Source organism: Fistularia commersonii, chromosome 16, assembly GCF_037954325.1.
Source record: "Fistularia commersonii isolate RoL2024-O1a breed Wild chromosome 16, RoL_Fcom_v1.0, whole genome shotgun sequence".
In the NCBI taxonomy this organism is placed as follows: Eukaryota; Metazoa; Chordata; class Actinopteri; order Syngnathiformes; family Fistulariidae; genus Fistularia; species Fistularia commersonii.
The window spans coordinates 9342817-9360976 of NC_141299.1; the positions used below are offsets into that span (position 1 = coordinate 9342817).

Sequence of the window (18160 nt, forward strand, 5' to 3'; positions counted from 1 at the left end):
CAATTCCGCAGAAGAAAAACGTCATATGGAATTCTCTTCTTGACGTAATCGCTTCTTCATAACCTTCTCGATCTTTCCCTGCCGCATGCATCTGTGGAACATTCAGCAGGTTCGAGACCATGACCTCGACTGTGTACTGTGCTATATGTGTGTGAGGGTTTTGTGTGTGGAGTGAGTGGCTGCGGTGTTGTGACCTGGGCGTCCCTCCCGCAAAAAGGACCCGCGTCGCATCTCAGCGCCTCAAGCTGTGTAAAAAAACAAAACAAACAAAACAAAACAAACCGCGTTGCCTCCCTCGCGCACGCGGACGTGTCTGCGCGACGTTCCTCATCCGCCACGTGCTCGCCTCCTTTCCGGTTTGTCGGATTCGTTAGCTAGCTCGGTGCTACTGTAGCTAATGTTCCCGCACGTAGGACGCGCGTCCGACGAGTCTATCTGAACTCTTCCACTTTCCCGCAGGTGACAACATGAATCAAGAAAAGCTGGCAAAACTTCAAGCCCAGGTCCGGATAGGAGGAAAGGTAAGGAAGAGTTTAAATCTCTACTTAGCTTATCTCTCGCTCATAAGAGCAATTGTTTTGACATGAAACATTTGCATGTTGCGGAGTCATCACTTCCCGTCTCGTTATTCCACCATCAGTTTGATGGTGGATTCTCTTTCCACATTTAAATACCATTTATTGTTATCTATATTGTTAAAAATACGTAAGTAGTTTGATGGCAAGCAACTTTGTGTAACTAGTATCATATTTGTCAACAAAGGGGAATCAATACTCCTCGTCAGTCCTGTAGATATGTTGTTTAACTACATCCCAAATTCCCCACTAACATTCTGTTCTATTTTGCCTGATTAAGTTAAAAATAAAGTATCAAGTATGTTAGAAATGGCAGAATGCAACCAGTAGTATGAGACACATGCTATTGTCGAGGAATGTAAGGGTAAGCCGCCCTGGACACACAGCTGGTTTTGATATCCCACAATGCTTGGCAATAGCAGACAGGGCTATCAGTCCTAGCTTACTATTAAATGAATTATTTATAACACTTTTGATCTGGGCACATACTTGTACAGAGGTTCCCCGTTGCAGTGTCGAGTAATGTGACGCACAGTAGAATGGCCTTACAAAACAATAAAGAATAACAGTGCACTAAGAGAGTATGTGCACAGTGCTGCATGATACCGGGCACAGTGTTTGATGTCGCGCCATCAAATCTATTTTTTGGTTTCAGGGCTCTGCACGAAGAAAGAAGAAGGTGATACACAGGACTGCAACCGCCGATGACAAAAAGCTTCAGAGTTCCTTGAAGAAGTTGGCTGTCAACAATATTGCTGGAATTGAGGAGGTAATTTACTCCCAGTGTGCAGGGAAACCCTGATTTTTTGGGCGCCTTTGTCCATCTGTTAAGATCTCAGGTCGTGATGGGACAAAACCTTTAGCAGTAACCTGAGGATCTGAAACAGCCTTTTCTTCTCAGGTCAACATGATCAAGGATGATGGTACTGTGATCCACTTCAACAACCCCAAAGTTCAGGCATCTCTGTCCGCAAACACCTTTGCTATTACGGGTCACGCAGAGACCAAGCAGCTGACAGAGATGCTGCCTGGCATCCTCAGTCAGCTCGGAGCAGACAGCCTGAGTAGCCTCAGGAAATTGGCGGAACAGTTCCCACGGCAAGGTGGGTTTAACAAGAACTGGACTTATGTCATTTAATGTTTAAATTCATGTTAACAGAGAGTGTTCCTGTCACAATACTGTACTTACTCAATTGTCTACTGTGATCATGTTTTTAAGGCTGAATGACCAAAGACGGGCTTTATCACTGTCCAGTCAGAACACCAACACAGTAATCATGTGGCCATCATAGCTACATGATGTCATAGGTTTTACTAAGTTCATTTATGGGCAAAAACATCTGACTATATGAATAAAGTGTTGATTTTTCCAAAAAGGAAATGCTTACATTTTATAAAGGTTGACATTTGGCAGGTTAATTGGAAAAAAAATGGGAAAATTGCCCCAAATGACCAAGTGAGTGAATGTTGTCTGTCTTTGTATGTGGCCCTGCAATTGACTGGCGACCAGTTCAGGGTGTACCCCACCTCTCACCCAATGACAGCAGGGATAGGTTCCAGCATCCCCTGCAACCCTGAGTGCAGGAGAAGCGGTAGAAGATGGATAGATGAATGTTCACATCGGTTCTCTGTGCCTGTTTGGCTTAACCAGGATAACATAGATGAATATCCAGATCTACTACGTAGTTTGTTGTAACAGAATATCTTGTTGCAAAATTTAGTAGTCAAATACTTACATTTAGCAGTAAAGGTCAGAAATGAAAGTGAAATTGGAAAGAATACAACTCTAATAATATATTTGTATAATAAATATTTATAAGATAATATTTATTTTATTTATTGCACATACAGAATACTTAAAAATAATCTGTATAAATAATGGAAAAGCACCAAAATTGATAAGCCACATGAAGAGTTGAAAAGATCAAGAAACTGAACAAAAGTATTTATTGAAATTATGTTCTGTAGATGACAGAATAGCTATTAATACTTCAAATCGTTTACATTATTTATATTTAAGTTGTTGTTTGTTTGTTTTTAAGTTAACTTTTTTCATCTGCTGTCAGACAAAATATTCAAGGAAGCTCACACAGATCAGAATAAACTCTTTTGCTGTCTAGGTACTATCTGTGAACCCCTGACCTGAAGCTCATATTTTCCTTGGGTGTATTTTGACTTGATAAATTCAACTGATTGATGGATTTCAAAGTTCCTTCCTGTTTTGAGCCACAAGTTTTTCTTGATTAGGCTTGATTATCTTTATCTTGGGAAACTAGAAAATATTTCTCATATAATATTCAAACCAAAGCTGACCCCCCCCCCCATTCCCCTTCTTTTGAATATTTTTATATAGTTAAAAATAATATGTATTTTAATTTCAGCTCTGGACAGCAAAGCTCCAAAGGTTGAGGACATTGAGGAAGAGGATGATGACGTTCCAGGTATGGTGTTTTTTATATGTCAGATATTGCATTATCTGTCACATCACGACAGCATGTTGAAAACAGTTTCGATACTTGAGCCGCTGTGCGGAAGGGCAGAAAGTGAACACTATAACTTTTTTCACTGACTGACATTGTGTTTTTGATTCTGCAGATCTGGTGGGGAACTTTGACGAAGCCTCAAAGAACGAGGCAAACTGACACATGGTGCCCTTTGCACACTTGGACTGAACTGCAATGAGATGCTTACCAATGTCTACTCATCCAGATTTATCAAAATCAATCCCCACCACCCAGAGACTTTTCAAATTGTAAACATTCCCCCCTCGCCACATGTCTGAGTCACTGACTTGTGCACTATATGTAAAAGACACCCCCCCCCCTCCATTTGTCAGAGTCACTCAGTTCATCTTGGTCAGGATTACAGAGGTTGTTGAAATCTGTCTTAAGACTTTTTGTTTGTTTATGATACAAATTAAAGGTGGTTAACATTTTTAGATAGTGCTGTGGTTCCTGACAAATTACGTCAATGAAAGCCCCAAAAACTGCAGGGGCAGGATTTCATTTTGCAGTTCAGTGAACAAATAAATCTCCCTTTTATATTCCATTTATTTATTTTCATTTGCGCCCCAATCCCCAACCCCCACCCCGGAGATTTCCTCAGTTGTCATTGGTTGTGCATCGACTTGCATCACAGCCCTGTCCTGCAAGCTGGATGGAAAGCAGTCCGGGGGGGTACGTTTCTGCATACCTCTTGAGTTTCTTCAAAGAGCTGCAGAGAAACACAGGGGAGGAGGGAGATCACAACGAAGGGATTGAAAGGGGGGAGCAGCGTCAAAAGAAAAAAAAAACACCTCATCCTCTGCTTGGGAGCAAAAGCTCTGCCGCCGCTGCCGCGTCATCCCGGGCGCAGATGTGACAGGAATAACATGCTTCACAAGTTCTTCTCTGCGCGGGATGACGAGAACCAGAGTCTTCTAGGGTCCATAACAGAAGGTGAGAGACCCACCGGTTTCATCGGGCCGGAAAAAAAAAACACCCGCAATCACAGCTTCCCCCACGGCGGGGATGCTGATGCTGCGCGTCTCGCTATTGCTTCGCGGTGAATCGCTGACACAGCTTTCCGTTTGTTTGGTTAGTTATTTATCTTATTTCCGCGCACTTGGGTCCGCAGCATCCGAAGCGCGTGCGCGCGGGGGGCGTTTCGCACAGCCAGTGAGTCCAGACACCGACAACGGTATATCCGGGTCCGGCGGCTGCTTCCCCCACAATACGGGCTGGAGAGTCCCGCTGGATCTGATGTAATTGGAAATCCGGGGGGGATGCGGACCCGCTGTCGCATTGGCGACCTCGGCGCTCGCCAAAGCGATTCGACGTTCACACTTGCGTGTGCCGACTGCGTCACCGTCCCGCGAAGCGTTTCTCCGTGCAGCCGCAGGCAGGACGCAACCGATATTTCACTTTTAGCGGTCCGGATCGCTGGCATATTAACTGCAATGCAGTTGTAATCCGGAGACGAGCCGGTTTCACGAATGCACATTTCGATCCGTTTGTCATATTTTATTTTCTTTGCCCAAACTCTGTCATCCCGTTACAGACAGTCCACGCACACACTTCTTATCCATATTCTGACAAAACACTTAATGCGGCAAATATTCACATAATGCACCACTGCATTATTCATTCTCTCTGTCCAACGGTTTGATGGAATCAGCGTAAAACGAATTTAAAAACTCATGAAGGGATAAGAGGGTACATGATATTGAATTAAGTGTGGTTATTTGTAATACTAGAACCACTTGCATCACTTCCTTTGGAATTGGACCGATCCATTGCGTCGCAGCGGTTAAAATTCACAAACATTTTACTAGTTTGTAAGTAATTATGATATACCCACTGCTCGTCAGATGGGCCAATATTATGACCTTATGCAGCAACAAAGCACAAACCTGCCATTCATTAGCTGCCTCTAGCAGGGAGGTGAGCACATTTCAGCTTTAGATACCATCTTTAATATCCATTCCTCAGATGAGTATTGTGCTTTCATATCAGCAAACGGCGCCAGGGACAACATGATATTAAACCTAACCAAGCACATTTGAAAACAGGTGGGCATAGTTGGGTGGCAGCACATGCTTTTGCATCTCACTTGTCAAGCACATGTCCCCTCCATTCTATGAGGTGTCACACATGTGCTGGTCAGGTATGTTATGTCTGCAGATGTTCAATCTGCATTTATCACAATGCTCTCCCTAAAACAGAGGAAGGAGACAATCCCTCTCTTCAGGACACCAAGCACCAGTGGCTCAACCGACCGTGTCTCCTGGTGCTTAAAGATGGAGATATGTCAAAATTGGGCGTGGGTTCCAATCAGATCAGACCAAAGTTCCAGTCAGATGAAACAGTTTCCAACACGAATGCAACGTGTGAACAGATAGCATCCGAACATCCTGTGAAACCCTCATCAGCATCCCAGCTGGAGGACAGTTGCTGCACCGTTACGGCCGTCTCGCCATGGGGGAAGAGTTGTTTGAAGGAGTCTTCCAGCACCCTTGTTCTGAGTCCAGCTGAGGCTGTGTTGCCAGAGGTGGAGGAGCAGACGCTGCAGAGTCTCCCTTCAAAAGAGGACTCCGTGATTGAGGAGAAGGAGCTGGAAGAGTGTGCGGTGGAGCAGCAGGAGAGCACAGAAGTTCTTGCAGCTGTCTTTGTGCACTCTCATGAGGAGACAGGGGACCTCCACAACCACTTTGCAACAGCTATAGCTAACGGAGGAGAGGAGAACACTAGGGAAGGAGCAGTCGGGGATTCTGCAGTGTCAGCCGATGATCCCGACAATGACTGCCAGATGAGCCCTGCAGGCATTCTGTCTAAGGATCGAGGTGCCACTCTGGGGGATGTAGCTCCAGTTTGGATCCCTGATGCTCAGGCACAGGTCTGCATGAAGTGCGGCGTCAAGTTTACCTTTACAAAGCGGAGGCACCACTGCCGTGCTTGTGGGAAGGTCAGGAATTTTGAAGTTCCAATTTTTTTCTTGTATTCAACACACAATTCAACTGTATCATGAAGGGGTGTGACCATGTGTGTGTTTATTTATCCTCAGATTTTCTGTGCACTTTGCTCCAGCCTGAAGTTTAGACTCTCCCATATGGATGGCAAAGAGGGCAGAGTTTGTGTTTCCTGTCATTCAGCCCTCATTAAAAGTGAGCCAAAGCAAAATAAAGTGTTCTTTTGGGTTACAACTGCCAGATTCCGTCTTACAATGATGCACAAGGGATGCTTCAATCTCCTCCCCAGGGACACCACCGAGGGGAAAGAGAAGGGTGTGGTTTGCAGATGAAATCCTTATCAATAAGCAGTCAGAGTCTGCTCCAACCACTCCTAACAAAGGACCCACGCTCTTGCCGGGAATGACACAAGGACTTGGAAAACCGGTCAGAAGTCCGAGGGGGTCGCCACAGATCGGGAGGAGCTTGAGGCCTCCCAGGGTGATTGCATTATAAACGCGCTATAACACTGATTTGTGCTGCGATCAATGAAATTGAATATAAATCTTAGTATTGCCTCTTTGCATGTGGACTGATCATGTATACCATTGTATACATTTTCAAAGCACAAACTGTGTGCGTGCGTATGCGTGTGTGCGTGTGTGTGTGTGCGTGTGTGTGTGTTTATAATGTTATAGTTACTTACTGCTAAATTAATGTTTCTTTTTCTTAGAACTTTTTCTCTCATCTTAAATTCCCTGCTATGCAGCACTGTCATGACAAATTTCTGTGTCCATTGTACATTTGGCGATTAAAGAGATACTGATTCTGATGTAGCTATGACTTTCTTCCTCCAGGAGGTCTGTGGTCCGTCTGGCTGGAGCACCACAGCTTTAGTCAGCAGCTCTGCCAACCTTATCCCCTTAGATAGCCTGCCCCCCATACTCACTTCTACTGGAGTCAAAGGAGGTAAGACTGGTTTCATTCAACTTCAGGCTTAACTTCAAAAATGTAGTTTTCAGACAATCTGGCCTCTTTCATGATACTGTAGGAGCTGGAATTTTCAGATGTTAGCCTTTTTCACGGTGTCATTCCTGCCTTGGGAAAGGGGAATTTCCTGCTCATCCATGCACCCATGGGGAAACTTTGCACAATAGAGTTGATTAATAATCAAAAAGAAAATCAAAAGGACATGGGGTATAGCTTCAGCAAAAAACACTATAGAACACTGAATACTTTTACGCACTGACTAATGGAATTCTTGTCAAAATCTTCCTCTTGTGGCAACTGGATTTGAATTTCTTCACTCTAAGACGTTTCACCCCTCATCCGAGAGGCTTCATCAGTTCTAATGGCCTGTGGGGAGTTTCCAAATATAACTGCCAGGGTTGTTAGCGGGTTATGTTATGATGGCTTGTTATGCAAATGTGAGAGTTGATTAGCAGAAACTAGGGGAGGGAAGTTATGCTAAAAGGGTTCTAGTCGGGTTGAGGCAAATTTACAACCTTTGGAGATTACCTGGATTAAAAAAAAAACTTCTCAGAATGTGAAACCAAGCAGTGAAGCTCGTGGGTTTTCTTTCCTTTGAATGTTTGCTGTAAATATTAAGGTCATTTTTAGTAAATAAAGTAATTTTCAGTGTATATTTGCAGATAATATTTGTATTTGGGTAACAAGCACGAATTGGGGCCTTCTTTGAATAAAGAGAAGAAAAGCAAACTGTTGTAAGCCAGGAGGGAATGCCAACTTTGAGTGGAATTTTACTTGACACTTTGGTTAAATGCAGCCATCCCAGGCTTTGGTATATAGAGGGCGCAACACACCAAATCATAGAAAAGGAAACGACTCCAGCCTATCTGAGTATGTCTTTGCTTCTGGAAAAGTTTACCTTGAGTAGTTGCATCAAAACTCCCCATAAATAAGTTGCTATGCTGTGGTGTGCACTGTATATTGATAATTTGATGCTTCTAGAGAGAAAATCTCAAGGATGAGAAAAATCCATCGGCCACATCTCATTATTAACATTTGTTGCTTGAGGTTGAAATAACATGATATTCTCCCAAGACCATTTGCCGGATATATTCTTCTGTATTTGTACTTGAATATCACCTGTCCCATGGTCCATGATAAGTCTTTTCCACTTTACCCTCTTCATCCTTAGCTCTGAGTTTTCCAACATGGTCCCTGTGAATGAGGAGTCCAGCTGCAGTCTTAATCACATACTCATGAGGAGCATGTTGTGGAAATTTAAAAAAAATTGGAATTGAATCACTTCACATAAATCACGAGACACAAACCAGTACTTGTGACAAAAAGAGTATGGTTGTTATTCTTCAGCTGTTTTATGAACGTAGCTGCTCCTTGTCAATTGTATGCCACTTAAAATGACCTGTATTTTGTTTTTGTTGAGAATGTAATGTAGTTGGACCTGGTTATGTGGGGCAACCTTGCTGGTCCAGACAGATGAATAGTGCAGATGCATGAAGTTACCTAGCATGTTGTTTTCAATGATGGATGAAACAACAAACACGTTACTATGTTTATTGTTTCATCCCACAGCAAAATTAGTTTCGGAGAATATTGTAATGACTATGTCTCTGCTGTTTGTTTTTTTATTCTTAGACTACACTGTAGAAGAGCAGCCCTCTGAGATATTGCTCATTCAGGAACTTGAGAGTGGTCGGCCCAAGCCCCTGGTGTTTGTTCTCAATGCAAACTTACTTGCAATGGTGAAGCTGGTCAATTGTATGTGTTTTTTATTTGTTTCCCTTTTTTGCATAGCATGATGTGTACCAGTATACAGAATACTTTCAAATCAGAATTTATTGCATTAATATTTTCAGACCTTGTTTACTTTTACATGACAAAGCTACTACTCTCTTTGCGAGAAGAAAAACTAAGGAGTGCAGTTAAGTCATATTTTGCTGTGTTTCAGATGTTAACAGGAAGTGTTGGTGCGTGACAACAAAGGGAATGCATGCTGTGGGCCAGGTGGAGGTGGTGGTGCTGCTGCAGTGCCAGCCTGAGGAGAAAAGTTTCCCCAGAGATATTTTCAGCCACTTTATTCAGCTATATAAGGACATGCTGACTGGTGAGCCACACACAAAAAGAGAGAGGTTTTGCTCTAAGTTGTGGACTGTAAAATGTTACAGTCAATTACCAAATGGGTTCTTGTGAATACAGATTCACATTGGGTTATTTGGGGGAGGGAGGAGCTTTGATTTTTGACCTTCTCAGCCCTTGGAACACACACAAAAACGCACACACTGTATTAAACAGAAGAGCCGTTTAATTTCATTTTTATATTTTAAAGGCAACAAATCTGTCACAGTTACACTTATCAAAACTTCAGATATACTTATGGGGGCAGGGGATAATTTCCATATGATATCCTTACTACGAAAACATTCTCAGAACTGTCGGGGATTTTCTTAGATCTCGTCACAACAATAATTATGCACCTGTCATTTTCTGCTGCAGGTAAAGTTTTGAAACATCTGTCACTGTCATTATTTGGCAGTCGTTTCCTTGGCAGTGACGACCATGCTGGCTTCTTGTATGTATGCGCCACTCTTCAGTCCCTGCAAGGTTTACCTCTGCCAAACCAGCCCTACCTCTTCGGCTTGTTAATCCACACAGCAGAGGTGGCCTGGGCCAAAGCCTTTCCGCTCCGTCTAATGCTGCGATTGGGTGCTGAGTACAGATGTAAGGCTGTTTTTTTTCCATAACATTGCATCCATAGTGCTGCAGGTTTCCTCCTCAGTAACCCCTGTGTTTTTTTTCCTAGTTTACCCATGTCCTTTGTACAGTGTGCGTTTTAGAAAGCCATTGTTTGGAGAAATAGGTCACACTATCATGAGACTGTTAGTGGTGAGGAAAACATTTAGTTCAAAACCAATATACAGTGTCACAGTGACACAGCGGTTCATATGTATCCTCCAAATGTCCATTATTTCCATTTTTTTTATAAGGATTTTAGGAATTATCGTTATAGCCTACCAGCGGTCCCAGGGCTCACAGTGGATCTAGAGGCCCAGCAGACCTGCATAAAGATCCCAACGAGTGGGTATAGTGAGGTAAGTAAAAAACCCTCATACGCAAGTTCATGATTGTATCACAAAGGTTTTTATTCATCAACACTGCCTACGTCTTCCCACTTTAGCTGATGAAAGCTTTGAATAAGTCCAATGAGCATGTGTTGGCCATTGGGTCGTGCTTTAACGAGACAGCGGACTCCCACCTCATTTGTGTGCAAAGAGACAATGGCCAGTACCAGACCCAAGCCATCAGCATCCACAATCAACCCCGAAAAGGTATATACCTTGGATTTTTGCTCATCAGTGGATTCCTATTCTCAAGCCAAGCTTCACCGCGTTCTAGTTGCGCCTCTACGAACTTCATGCTAGTGTTGCCGCAGATGATCTTTGAACAAATTTTCTCAGTTATCTGAAATGGCAAAAGAAACTGAAGTCTGTCTGAAAATGTAATCTCTCCAAGCACCCTTTGATGACCTTAAGAGTATGCATCAAATTATCCAATATTGTGACCGGGGATGCCTCTATGAGCAAAACATGGCCTTCACATCTTTCAAGTGTTTCATTGTTTATTTATACAGAAGCAAATCAGTGATAGGGTAAAAAAATATAAATTCAATCTAATAATACTTATGCAAACAAAAAGTTAAATAGAATAGAATAGAACTTTATTATTCTTGAAGGAAATTCTTTTGCCGGAAGGCTCCAACATTACATCTATTCACTTGAAACATGATATTGATTTCATTGCTGTTAGGTTTCCTTCTTGCAGAAAGGGGAGGAGTTATAGAGTGATGGCCAGAGGTAAGAAAGACCTTCTATGGTGCTTCTCAGTGGTCTCAGTCAACGGCTGAAGTTGCTCGGGTAGGACCTCAGTACAGTATACAAGGGGTGAGAGGCGTTATCCCTGATACTGAGCAGCTTCTTCAGCATCCTCCTCTCAGACACTTCCACTAATGAGTCAATTTCAACTCTCAGGATAGAGCCAACCTTCCTGATGAGCTTATTAAGTCGGTTAGTGTCGGCTGCCTTCAGCACACTACAGCGTAGAAGATGACACTGGACACCACCGTGCGATAAAAAAATTTGCAACATGGCTCTGTAGACGTTGAAAGACCAGAGACTCCTTAGAAAGAGCAGGCGGCTCTGAACTTTCTTGTATGTCATCTGTGATTTTAGTCCAGTCCAGTTTATTGTCTATATGGACACCCGGGTACTTGTACTTGTCCAAAGGCAAAGAAACCCTTGTATTCTTATTTTTTTAAGCACACATGTTGAATGCCAAGTTGAAAATACAAGTTAAATACTGTATGCATTTTTTGATTTTCTTTAGGATGGAGGGGGGGAGGCAGGAATCTTTATTTGTTGATATACTTGTGTACCATGAAATTCTGTTTTGCCTTTCCTGGCCAAACATATAAGCTGTTTATTAAAAAGAAGTTAAAAAGAAAAAACATCCTAGTAATGAAAAGTATCGGTATCATGCAGAGTCAGGGCAGCTCAAACTAATACAGTTGTTGACAAAATAGTAATTTCTGTCACTTTTGTGTGGACAAATATCTGAGTCTTAGTTCTTGCTTTTATGGTTTTGAACTGTCTGCTGATGGCAACAGTTTAAATACTGTGTCCTCTGGGTTGTGTACTGACCTCATGTGCTCTCCTTTCCATTTTTTTTTTTTTACAGTGACTGGTTCATGCTTCTTTATATTTAGTAGTGCGCTGAAAGCGTCTTCTGGATATCTCGCCAAGTCCAGTATTGTGGAAGGTAAGATTCGGTTCCAACTAAGTAGGCTCTCAGTGCTCTTTTCTGCTGATGTCTGTACGTCTTGAACTTCCAGCAGGATGTTTTTTCAGAATTATTCTAATGTTCTGTGTGTCATATGCAATGTGACTACATTGTGCTGTGTTTGTGTATATGTTTTTCCCCTCCTTGAGCTGCTACCTTGTCGTGTTGAAGGGGTTTGCGCGTCCCAGTGATCCTAGGAGCTATGTTGTCGGGGGCTTTATGCCCCTGGAAGGTTCAGCCAAGGCAAACGGGTCCCAGGTGAGGGACCAGACAAAGCGTGGCTCAGAAGACCCTCATGAAGAACAATATAATTGGACCCAGTTTTCCCCTGCCCTGATGTGGGTTGCAGGGGCAGGCAACTGGTGGCCCTACCTGCGCCCATGGAGCTCGGCCGGGCGCAGCAGAGAGACATGGGTCCCTCTTACCTTGCACTCACCATCCATGGGAAGGGCCAAGTGTGGCCAAGGTGGAGTGTGAGGTGGGCGGTGGCCGGAGTGGGAGACCTTGGCAGTCTGACTAAGCTGCAGAAGCTGGCTGTAGGGACATGGAATCTCTCTGTTGGGGAAGGAGCCCGAGGTGGTGCGCGAGGCTGAGATATACTGATTAGATATAGTTGGACACACCTCGACGCACGGCGTGAGGTCTGGAGTTAGTCTCTTGAGAGGGGTTGGACTCCTTTTACTCTGGAGTTGCCCCCAATGAGAATCACTGGGTGGGTGTGGGCATATTGATTGTCCACCCAACTCAGCGCTTGCACATTGGGGTTCAGCCCAGTGGACAAGAAGTTAGCCTCCCACCACCTTCAGGTGGGGGGACAGCTTCTGACTGTTGTTTGCGGCGATGCACCCACCCTTTACCCACCCTTCTTGGGGTACCTAGATTGGCTGCTAGAGAGCGCTCCTACTGGGGTCTCCCTCATTCAACTGGGAGATTTCATCACTTATGTGAGCAACGACAGTGTGACTTAGAAGGATGTGAGTGGGAGGAACACCACCCCAGATCTGAACCCGAGCAATGTTTTGTTATTGGACTTCATTGCTTGTTATGGATTGTCTGCAACAAACACCACGTTCAGGCTTAAAGGTGTCCAAATGTGCACTTGGCACCAATTGATCAACCTTTGATCAACCTCACGCTCATGTCATTGGACTTGCGGCCATATGTCCTGGGCACTCGGGTGAAGAGAGGGGCGGAGCTGTCAACTGATCACAACCTGGTGGTGACCTAGCTCCGATGATGGAGGAGGATAACGGTCAGACCTGGCAGATCCAAACTTAATTTGAGGGTCTGCTGGGAACATCTGGCAGAGTCTCCTTTGAGAAGGAGTTTCAAGTCCCATGTTACAACCATGTCCCGAAGGACGCCAGGAACATTGAGTCCAAATGGGCCATGTTCCATGTTTCCATTGTCGAAGCAGCAGAGCTGTGGCTGTAAGGCAGTCAGCGCCTGTCAGCAACCCTTGAACCTGCTGGTAGACCCCAGCAGTGAGGGTTGCAGTCATACTGATGAAGGGAGTCCTATCTGGCCTTTCTAGCCTGTTGGGCTCTGGAGGCAGCTGACAGGTACCAACAAGCCAAGTGGCATGCGGCAAAAACTTGGGTGTGGGAGGAGTTCGGGGAGCCGTGGAAAAACGTGGAAAGAGCCGTGGAAAGAGCTTCAAAGAGCTTTTGGTCCATCATCCGGTGACTCAGGAGGGGGAAGTAGTGCTCCGTCAACACTGCATACAGTGGGAGTGGGGCGCTGGTGCCTCAACTCGAGATGTTGACAAATGGGGGAAGGAATGCTTTTGAGACCTCCTTACTCCCGTAGAAATGCCGTCCAATGAGGAAGCAGACTTGGGGAACTCTGGAGTAGACACCTATTTCTGGGGCTAAAGTTGCTGTGGCAGTCAAAAACATCTTCAGTAGTGGGCTTCCTCAAGGCTCTGGATGTTGTAGGGCAGTCCTGGATGACATGCCTCTGCAGCATTTTGTGGACATTTGGGCAGTGCTGCTGGACTGGCAGACCGAGGTGGTGATCTCTCTTTTTTGCATCTGCAGGGATGTGGACTCTGTACCGGTCTGTCGTAGTGAAGACAGAGCTGAGCCAGAAGGCGAAGCTCTCAATTTACGAGTTGATCTATGTCCCTACCCTCACTTATGGTCACAAGCTGTGGGTAGTGACCGAAAGAACAAGATTGCAGATACATATGTCCGAATCGAGTTTTCTCCGCAGGGTGGCTGGACTCTCCCTTAAAGTTAGTGTGAGAAGTTTGGCCATCCAGGGGGAGCTCAGAGCAGAGTCACTGCTCCTCCGCATAGAGAGGAGTCAGATGAGGTGGCTTGGCCATCTAGTCAGGCTGCCTCCCGGGGGGAGGTATTCCAGGTATGTCCATCTGGGAGGAGGCCAAGGGGAAGACCAAGGACACGCTGGAGAGACTGTGAGGACTATCTCTAGGCTGACCTGGGAGCACCTTGGGATCCCCCAGAAGAGCTGGATCATATGGCTAGGCAGATGGAAGTCTGGGCCTCTGCTCCGGCTGCTGCCCCCATGACCCGATTTTAGATCAGCGACAGAAGATTGATGGATGGTATGTGTTCTTGTACTGCTGTGCATTTTCACAGATGGGCTAATGGTGCAGATCACTGCGGAAACCATGACTGAGCTACGTCTGTCGTTACGGGAGATGAACGATTTCACCATCATCTGCGGGCAGCTTGACCAGTCAGAGAGCCAGGAGCTTGTTTGTGTGCAGTGGGTGGAAGAGAAATGCACTGTGAATAAGGGGTAGGTCCATCTGTCTGTACATCTTGAAGTGCCAGTCATTGGAACAATAGTAAATTATCAATAAAAGTCCTCAAAAAGATTATAATTTGCAGAGACTATACTACAAAAAAAATATTATCACAATGACTTGCCATTTCCTCTGACTGAGCAAATGACATCACTTCTAATTAATCAGTTTACAGTTGCCACAATCTTCATTTTTCACTATATAGGTTTTATATGGTTGCAACATGCATCACTATTATTATGTTTCCCCAGTGTTATAAGCCCCATTGATGGAAAATCCATGGAGTCCATCAGTAGTGTAAAGATGTTCCAGAAATCAGAATACAAAGAAAATGGGAAGATTATCAGCTGGACCGAAGTACGTTAGACTAATTGTTGAATATTATGATAGTTCATTTGAAACTGTCTTTTCCTTTTACATTTGTGAATGTTTTGTGCAGGTGTTCTTCCTACAGAGAGGGAAACATGGTGATGGAGTCGTGTTTGACTCTGCTGAACATAACCGTCTCACAGAACGCATCGCCCGGGCATTTTGCTTGGCCCTGTGTCCTCACCTCAAGATGCTGAAAGAGGATGGGATGGCTAAATTGGGACTGCGGGTCACTTTTGACGCACAAGAGGTCAGAATAGGAGTTAATCATTTGCTATTAATGGGATTACATCAGCATATAACTGGCCTCATGTATATAACAGTTTGTGGAACAAAGTCAGAAAGCCATTTTCTGAAGTACCTTTTCCTTTTTCAATAAATACATTTAATATTTTTTTATATTTATTGTATTACTTATGTATTCTTGTGAAATAATAACCTTAGGTAACTGCAATCTAAACTCTATTTTGGCATCAGCAAATAAATAAGCAAAAGTCATTACCTTATAAGGAAGACATTGACAAGACCTTTTGACAGTGGGTTTAAATTAAATGGAACATTTGGTGAAAAAACAGTTGCAAATCAATTCCATATTTTTTTCCAGTAAGAACCATTTAAAATAAAATGCACAGAAAGATATACATATGCATTTTATGTAACATTAATGTAAAAGTTAAAAAAAAATGTCTTCATTTATCAACAAATGCGACTATAAAACATTTACCACTCCTCTGCATTCAAAATCCTATCCTTTTTTTTGTGCACAGAAAACAGACAAGTCTTGATATGAACTGATGGGTGTGATAATATTTATACTAACTGGTGGTTTGTTTTCATAATTCTAGGTAGGATTTGTGGCAGGTAGCAACGGCCAGCCTCTCCCAGCTCGGTATCTGAACGCCCTTGATAGCGCACTGATACCTGTCATTCACAGCAGGGGACGCAAGAGAGACTACGAGCCCATTGTGATGGAGCTCATCTTTTACATCCTTGAGAACGTCACCTAATTTACACACACACAAACACTTGACATAGTTTCATCTTTTTAACCCTGACCACAGCTCTGCCTCTGCCCCCCCCCTTCCCCGTCATCATCATGGCTGTAGTTTTAGGATTATGGATGAATGTCATTGCAATGGCACACTTTGGTGCGTCCATGTCATTTCACTCCCAGGTTGAAAAAAAAAAGTGATCTGAAGGGTTCTCTCATCTCATCAGCCTGAAACATACTGGGTAAGCATGAAAACTATGACAAGCCATTAGCTCATAGTGCAGTACGACACTGCAGTGACCTTATAGCTAGATATCATACTCGTCACTTAAAATCAAGGTCCTGATATGGATTATATTGAACGGGGAGCTGGATTCATCCCAGCAAACTCAAAAAGCTTTATGCACTCTGAATGAATGCTTGAAGAATGTTTCTTTACTGAATGTATCCTAACTGACTGCTCATGATATGTATTATCTGCTTGGAATTAAAATTGCAATGTTATCTCTGCTCATAACTTTGAAGAACACTTTTAAATTTTTGTAATTTGAATACTGCTATCCCACAGTATTTAAATGCCATGGTAAATGACCATCCCACAAACAACCACTTTAAATGTTTGCTTTTTAGGTGGTGTGTGGTTTCTACCAAGTGAGAAGCATGACTTCCTGAGGGCCAATCAATAGTTTTAGGGTAATTCACAATGTTAAACATTGTGTACAAAAGGATATGAAAGAAATGACCTGACAAATGAGGACAAGAAATGTCATGAAAATGTTGTGGGAGACATTTCTTGCCACTTAACTCAAAATTATGCTGGACAGTAGTATTTGTATTTTAGTAATAGCGTATACAGTAAAAATAAATATTAAATATAAGACTTGCTGTCTATTTGAAGTTTGAACTACTGATCTTGATTAATTCACAATTTTTAATTAGAGCCTAATACGCCATTTGTGTATGAAATTCTGGGATATCATGGCTCACGTGGTAATAGCGGCTGTCCTGAAAGCAGAAAGTAAAATCCTGAGCTGCTCCTAACCTCTCAGTCAACAACACACTAAATACCTAACCACTCCCTGGGGACCACTTGAGGCGGCCAACTGCTCATTGTTCATGATGAGGGAGAGTAACATATCTCAAGAAAAGAATGGTGAATTCTGGTCACCAATCATTTATTCAGGCTCTGAATCAAGAGGTAAGGGGAGGTAGATGCCATTTGGAAAGTGAGTCTGAGCTGCCTTTGTATGTGCAAGTTTTATATACTGAAGTTGACACTTCCTTTGGGGGGAAATATATAGGGAGGGAAGATGCAAAATAAGTTGTACCGCAGTCAGTAGAGTTCAGCTTATTGTTTCTAGCTGCCCTTGACAGAAATGTTTTCGCAACATCATTATTGGTGTGTGACCAAGGTGAACCATTAACTCCAACACAATGCACTTAAACAATCAAAAATAGCACTATCTATCCAATTGTCCAAAAAGTCTCCAAACAAGTGTTTAACAAAGGTCTTAACATTTATATCACATTGTGTTCAGTAACCAGTGCATTATTATGAACATCAAAAACAAAGGATAGGGCTTGCTGCCTGCTTGCCGAGTGTATGTTCATGAATTTGAAAAAAAGAGCAAATGTTTAATATAAAAAGTGTGGATAGTACCTGATATGTGCGGTCAGTGGAACAAACTGCTCAAAAGTAAATGACAATAAGTTGGAAGACATACATGAGAATTTGGAATTTTTGGACTTTGCATTCTAAGAGTTTAAGCACACAAAATGTTTTAGTCTGTAAAAAGTCAGAATTAAAAACAGAAAATGTTTTGGGGAGGGATGGTGTACAATTCTAAGCAGCCCAAGGGCAGGCCCATCAGCAATGTTAGAAAAACTGTTGCAATATAAAGCATTCAGCAGCATTGGAAATGGTTGAAAAAAAAAAAAAAGTCAGCCCACTGGTTTATAGATAGATAGACAAATAATACTGTGCAACATGTCACAAGTATGAGGTACTTGTGACATAATTTAACACATTTTCAAAAACACATTTCAAATGTGTGAATGTTTGGTCTCCCTTTACAGAATATTTGAGTACACAGCAAGATAGTCATTTCATACATTTAGGTTTTTAGGTAAGAGTTGCTCAGACATTGACAGTTTGAATTTTAAGAATTTGAGTGGCGAGTAGTGTTCTTTTAAGCAGAATGAAAACA

General features: G+C 43.1%; 2 protein-coding genes across 5 annotated transcripts; both read left to right on the forward strand.

Annotated features, from left to right (window-relative positions):
* On the forward strand, positions 1-3618 carry btf3l4 (basic transcription factor 3-like 4). Of its 3 annotated transcripts, none has more exons than XM_086161539.1 (6): positions 1-109; positions 460-521; positions 1231-1344; positions 1477-1678; positions 2957-3016; positions 3171-3618. In XM_086161539.1, the coding sequence occupies exons 2-6, from the start codon at positions 468-470 to the stop codon at positions 3215-3217; spliced, it is 477 nt and encodes a 158-aa protein (XP_086017665.1). In that variant the 5' UTR covers positions 1-109; positions 460-467; the 3' UTR covers positions 3218-3618. The 3 variants fall into 3 exon arrangements, with proteins under 3 accessions (XP_086017665.1, XP_086017666.1, XP_086017664.1); XM_086161540.1 differs by lacking the exon at positions 1-109 and adding an exon at positions 186-356; XM_086161538.1 differs by lacking the exon at positions 1-109 and having other exon boundaries at positions 367-521.
* A 124-nt stretch (positions 3619-3742) lies between these two features.
* On the forward strand, positions 3743-18125 carry zfyve9b (zinc finger, FYVE domain containing 9b). Of its 2 annotated transcripts, XM_086161531.1 has the most exons (16): positions 3743-4012; positions 5278-6017; positions 6117-6216; positions 6311-6501; positions 6858-6969; positions 8623-8745; positions 8936-9091; positions 9481-9705; positions 9788-9870; positions 9972-10076; positions 10163-10313; positions 11719-11799; positions 14424-14586; positions 14845-14950; positions 15033-15212; positions 15808-18125. In XM_086161531.1, exons 1-16 carry the CDS (start codon positions 3946-3948, stop codon positions 15967-15969), a joined length of 2745 nt encoding a protein of 914 aa, XP_086017657.1. In that variant the 5' UTR covers positions 3743-3945; the 3' UTR covers positions 15970-18125. The 2 variants fall into 2 exon arrangements, 1 of the variants encoding a protein (XP_086017657.1); XR_015107265.1 differs by lacking the exon at positions 14845-14950 and having other exon boundaries at positions 15808-15947.
* Positions 18126-18160: the final 35 nt, after the last annotated feature.

Excerpts from the sequence above, each read along its gene's own strand:
- btf3l4 (XM_086161539.1), top strand. The coding sequence starts at position 468 with ATGAATCAAGAAAAGCTGGCAAAACTTCAAGCCCAGGTCCGGATAGGA. Across the intron at positions 1,345-1,476 it reads ATATTGCTGGAATTGAGGAG|GTCAACATGATCAAGGATGA; the intron begins GTAATTTACTCC and ends TTTTCTTCTCAG. Across the intron at positions 3,017-3,170 it reads AGAGGATGATGACGTTCCAG|ATCTGGTGGGGAACTTTGAC; the intron begins GTATGGTGTTTT and ends TTGATTCTGCAG.
- zfyve9b (XM_086161531.1), top strand. The coding sequence starts at position 3,946 with ATGCTTCACAAGTTCTTCTCTGCGCGGGATGACGAGAACCAGAGTCTT. Across the intron at positions 6,970-8,622 it reads TTCTACTGGAGTCAAAGGAG|ACTACACTGTAGAAGAGCAG; the intron begins GTAAGACTGGTT and ends TTTTATTCTTAG. Across the intron at positions 14,587-14,844 it reads AAATGCACTGTGAATAAGGG|TGTTATAAGCCCCATTGATG; the intron begins GTAGGTCCATCT and ends ATGTTTCCCCAG.